The 6,015-nt window shown below is 34.1% G+C and overlaps 1 protein-coding gene across 1 annotated transcript in view; it reads right to left on the bottom strand.

Annotated features, from left to right (window-relative positions):
* Positions 1 to 6,015, bottom strand: part of ABCB7 (ATP binding cassette subfamily B member 7) — a 219,109-nt gene that overhangs the window by 27,065 nt on the left and 186,029 nt on the right. The window contains exon 13 of the mRNA XM_007958347.1: positions 2,942 to 3,115. Coding sequence (XP_007956538.1) covers positions 2,942 to 3,115 — 174 coding nt within the window. The remainder of the gene's footprint in view (positions 1 to 2,941; positions 3,116 to 6,015) is intronic.

Below are 6,015 nucleotides of genomic sequence, written 5' to 3'. Positions count from 1 at the left end.
TATTATCTCTAACTTGTAAAGGGTGCTATCTATGTTTAATATTAGTGAATAAGTTTATATTCTTGCTATCCACACCCTTCCTCAATTCATAAGATCAAAATTCTACTATCAAAACAGGCACCATGCCAGAACTGTCTGCTCTTCTAAAGTGCAGCAGCAGAAAGCTTCTAAAACAAACAGATACTCAGATGAAGGACTGCTTCCCCCATCCTGACAATTACAGGGTCATATCTGACTCATAGTGACTCCTCCTTGGGTTTCCAAAGTGGTATCACTACAGAAGTAGATTGCCCAATCTTCCTTCTGAGAAGTGGCTGGTGAGTTTGAACCACCAGCCTCCTGGTTAGCAGTCAAATGCCTTAGGTTCTATGCCACCAGAGCTCCCATAAGTGAAGTTGTTGTTGTTATTTGCCATTGAGTCAGACCCGACTCATAGTGACCCCTCCTTTGCTTTCTGAGGCAGTATAACTACGGAAGTAGATTGCCCAACCTTCCTTCCGAGGAGTGGCAGGTGGGTTTGAACCACCAGACTTCTCTGGTTAGCAGTCAAATGACTTAAGCACTACACTACCAAAGCTCCTCATAAGTGAAGTAAGGGGTTATAATTCAGGTTCAGAAAAGCACTCAAGATACAATTCTTCAATCAGAACAGTCTCCCCTTGGCCATGCTCACAGGCACACCTCTCTTTGGCCTTGGTCTCTTGGCTTGGCCTCTGTCCTGCTCAGGCAAGTGTTGCAAAGCTCTGCCAATAGGTACTCCCCACTCTGCCTGCAAGCCTCATGGCTAAAGGCCCTCAGCTTTCTTGCTCCATAGGCTGGCAAGCCTGTTGCTCTGTCTCATGCCAGTTTGTTGGCTGCATCTGCTGCCACTGGAGGAAGGACTAGTTTTGATATACCTCTCAGATTTCAAGTGGAGATTAACTCAGTTGAAATTTTATTAAATAGTATTTTGGCACTTGGAAAGAAAGCTGTGTATTCTCTAAAATATTTATTAGCATAGAAGCTATACAACAGAGTGCTCATTTTGAGAGGTCTGGTTGCAAACACTGGGTATTAATTAAGAAAAAAAAATTCATTAGCCATTCCTACTCCCAAAGGCATGCAAAGGGAAAAGAAGAAGAAAAAATAAAGATTAGAAAACAAAATATGACATAGCTTGTTGAGGCAAAGTCATGTATTGAGAGCACTATGCTACATTAAGTGATAAATGGGATCATTAGACAAATGGAAAAATAATTTGGGGGTGGGCTAGCTAATTGGAAGCCACTCCTATTAAGAGCAATGATAAAGTATAAAAGTAGACTGGAATGACACATACATCTTTTACTACCAGGTAACAACCAAGTAACTGACACAAATCAACTTACTGGAAAATTATCTTTGCTTAACATTTTCTAAACCTATGTCAAAACTTTCTAATAAACTGTATATTCTTTGAGAGCAGACTCATTTATGCTTCATCTTTTTAATTCTAAATCATTTAGCATACTAGCTTGCTACACAGTATGGACCCAATAAATGTTTTGAGTAAATGAATCCAGTTTGTAATGAGAGGAGGAGATTCATTATAATTCATGTAGACTATTCTTCATTTTCCTTTTTGTTTCCTTCATCCTTAATCTACACAATTCCTCCTAAAATTAAACTAGAATAAAGACTATATACAGAGGATAGAGTATGCTTGTATGAGTTACATTAATACTTGCAGAAGTATTAATGATAGTTAAACTTTTGGAACTGAAATGATTTGGAACAAAGAAACACTTTTCTAGATCCTTCCAGAAATTTCTAAGTCATTTTAGGATAATTCATTATTAATCCTAGTAATCTCATAATTAACCACTTAAGTGAAAGTTGAAATATGTAAGTTCCAACATTTACTTGACTATTGAACTAAAAAAAAAAAACCATGAGAATGAACTTGATTGTAACGAAAGTACAGTAGTTGACAAAATCAAGTATAAGAATATCTAAGATACTGAAAATATCTCCTAATGACCTAAGAAATTATAAGATACAATATTTACTATCAAATTACTTCTCCTTACCCTCATTACATTCTCAGGTGAATAATTGCCTTGGTTTTCCTTAATAAAAAGAATATAAATAACACTCACTGAAACATAGTAACTCACTATGAAGCACTTACAGTTTTTGTAGTTAGGACTGAAGGGAAAAAAAACAAAAACTAGTTATTTCTACTATGTGGAATTGTTTATCAATAGGGATAGGAAGTTGGAGACTGTCTTAGTTATCTAGTGTTGCTATAACAGAAATTCCACAAGTGGATGGCTTTAACAAACAGAAATTTATTCTCAGCTTGGGAGGCTAGAAATTAAAATCCAAGGCTATAGCTCTAGGTGAAGGCTTTTTTCTCTGTCAGCTCTTAGTGAATGTCTTGTCTCCTTTCAACATCCATGGGCCTTGGCGATCTCCATGTGTCTTGGCATGAATCTTCACCTAGATCTAGAAGTCTCTCAGCACAGGGACCCTGGGTTCAAAGGACATGCTCTACTATGGGCTCTTCTTTCTTGGTGGTAGCAAGTGCCCCCCTCTCTGCTCACTTGTTTCATCTCTTTTATATATCAAATGAGATAGACTCAAAATACAACCTAATTCTGTAGATTGTATTTTGCCTCATTAATATAACTGCCTCTAATCCTCCCTCATTAACATCATGGAGCTTAGGATTTACATCATGTAAGATAATTACATCAGATCACAAAATGGAAGATAATTGTGTAATACTGAGAATCATGACCTAGACAAGTTGACAAACATTTGGGGGAACATGATTCAATTCATAGCAGAGACACCTTCTAAAGCAACTACATAGTACTAGGTTTGAACTCAGTCATTACGTTTTTAGGAAAATGGCTCTGACAAATTAGAGTTTGAAGGCAGTATACAAGTGGTGAGCAGCTCTAAAATCTTTGATTACCTGAAAGCTTGAGTCCTCGTTCCCCTACTTGAGTGTCATATCCATGTGGCATTCGAAGAATTGCATCATGGAGTCCAGCTAATTTTGCCACTGCATACACATCCTCAGGTGAAGCACTGATGTTCCCATATAAGAGGTTGTAGTAAATGGTATTATGAAAGAGGACAGCATCCTAGAGCAGATTTAAACATATATACATATATATGCATGTTTATTATAAAAATATTTAAACAATACAGTGGGATAAAAACTAAAACATGACAACCACCTTTTATCAACTCTCTTATCCCTGTAATCTCATTTCCTTTCCTAGAGGTAAAAAATTATTTTTGTTGTTTATTATTCTAGACTTTTTTCCTTTCATTTATATGCCTAAAAATATGTATTTTTTCAACATAACTGGGGTTGTACTATGCATATTATTTTGCAAACTCCCTTTTCCATTTAATATATCTTAGAGACTCTCCATGTCAGTAACAGATACCTATACCTTACTTCTTTTTTAATAGTTCTTTATTCCATACTGCGGATATATCATAATTTATTTAGCCATTTCCCCACTAATGGAGATTTACCTGATTTCTAATTTTTTGTTATTACAATGATATTGTAATAAAATATTATTTGTATGAAAAAAGAAAAAGATATCATGTATGTATGACATTGTGCACCTGTGTCAGTATTTCTGTAAGATGGATTCCTTGATGTGGACTGACAAGTTAAAAGTTAAGCATACCAAAACAAAAAAGGGGGGGTGAGCATATGTTTTTATCTTTGACAGTACTGTCAAAGTGTTTTCCAAAAAATGTTCTACAGCAAAATATCCTCCAACCAATATTGCAAGAGGATGCCAGATCTCCGTATTATTAGCAACACTGGATATTAATAATTCAAGGTTTTGTTACTTTTAGGGGTGAAATGTACCCTTTTTAATTTTTTTAATGTGCTTTTGTTTAAAGCATTTCCCTAATTAGTAATAAGGTTGAATCTATTTCGAAGAAGCTTTTAAATTGCACTTAAAACACAGAAAAATAATTTATGAGCTTTTTCCCCCAGAAAGTTGACTGCAAACATTCATTAGATATTTCTATGTATTCTGACATGACACACTAAAGTTAATTATTTAAAATGAACATCTATTGCCTACTTTTCTATCAGTCTTTAAAGGTTGGAAGTCTATAATTAACAAGGTGAAATAGAATGATTCCATTAGCTTATGTTAACAGGATATTCAATTAAGATCTTTTTTTAACATTATTATGAACTCCAGAATTTTAGATGTTGTTTTAAGTAATATTTAAATAATTTACATATCTACTAGTAATATAAAAATTCTATTGTATTGACATATACTTAAATTCAATGAAATCAAAGTTCTGTAAATAGAAAATATTTATCCTTAAATGCTTTGTATTCAGAAAAAGGCTAGGAAGCAAATTCTAACTGGAAAATCTGAAAACATAAAACATGAAGTAAAATAAAATTCAACTAAATAGCCTATAATCTCAACATGTTGCAGTAACTACTATTCACATTTTGGTTGCATTTTCTCTACTTATGTTATACACATTTAATATTTTAAGATTGAGATATCATATTTTGTTTGGTAACTTCTTTTTGAGCAAATTTTACATATGATTATTTTTATGTGACATTCAATATTCTGCAATACTATGATATTTAAAAATGACATTTTTATGACATTTGATTGTATGATAATTTAACCATCTACTTATTGTGTATTTAGACTATTTCTAACTTTTGCTATTATAAATAATGCTATGATGAATATTTGCATATAAATATATTTTCCCATCTCCATTTATTGCCTTACTAAAATTTCCTAGTGGCAGAACTATTGGAATAAAGTGTATAAATATTTTTCAGACCCTTGATATAGTGCCAATTTGCTTTTTAGGAAAGCTGTATACTTTTATCAGCAAAGTAGTCTACCCATTTTATACAGGTTTACTCAAACTGGTATTACAAATTTCAAAATCCTTGTTAATGTGACAGGTGAAAATGGTATCTCATTGTTGATCTGATTTATCTTATTAAAACTTCCAATGAGGATGAGCATCTTTTCATTTCCTTATTAACTATATATAGTTTTCCTCTGTGAATAAAATATTTTCTTCTTCATAAAGATGAAAGTAATTCTTAAAAAGCCCTAGGCTTAAAAAGCCTTAAAAATGGCAGGATTCTAGTGACATGGATGAGGACACGGACACTGATCCCCAAGTAGTTGCAGCTCAGAATCCAGTTCATACGACATGCAATTTAGGTCAGTGTTTCTCAGTATATATGAACCACCTATATTAGAATCACCTAGGAGGGATAGTAAAAAAATCTGGGTCTGTAGGTCCTGCACAGCTCTTTTAAATCAGAATTAGGGTATGTGAAAGAATTTAAGACATTAAGGTGATCAACATTTGGGATTCTCAGCTAAAGAGAACTGGACAGAATGGAATGTGTCAGATAATTTGGTGATCTTTTATAAGCTACATATCCTTGTCTGGTCCCTTTTTATAGTTCTTCCTCTCTCATCTCCCATATTTTGATCTGTTCTCCAGGAATTTGATTCTGATTCTAAGAATCAGCTTTATAATAAATATTAGCTGCTACAGAATCCCAAGTCTTTCAATACAAGAAAAACTCACATGCTATATGGCTATCTTCTTCTTGTCTTCCTAAACAATTTATCCCTTAAATTTATCCCGTCTACCCCCACTAAAGTCAATCAGCAAATATTTACTAAGTGCATACTATGGGTCAACCATTGTGCTTGGTGCTGAGTGTATAATAGAGAACTAGACATAAAAACTTGAGGTTGGCAGCTAAGTTGCTTTGTAATTATTAAAATTTCACTAGGTCAAAAATTGTTTAAAATTACAACTGTTTGAACCCGCACCTGTGGTTTCTAGCCAAACAAAATACAGGCATATGAGTTGAACATTTACCTCAAGTAGATACACTCTTTGGAGAGAAGAATCATGGGAGAAAGAAGGGCTGCTTATGCACAGGGAGACAGCTCAGGGGGCAGGAGTGTATGGAGGGATGGACACTGGGAAGAG

Source organism: Orycteropus afer, unplaced genomic scaffold (genome assembly GCF_000298275.1).
Source record: "Orycteropus afer afer isolate SDZICR_OR568_19922 unplaced genomic scaffold, OryAfe1.0 scaffold00942, whole genome shotgun sequence".
NCBI lineage: Eukaryota > Metazoa > Chordata > Mammalia > Tubulidentata > Orycteropodidae > Orycteropus > Orycteropus afer.
The sequence above is the reverse complement of the archived record's forward strand: the minus strand, read 5'-3'. Positions and strand labels throughout refer to the sequence as shown.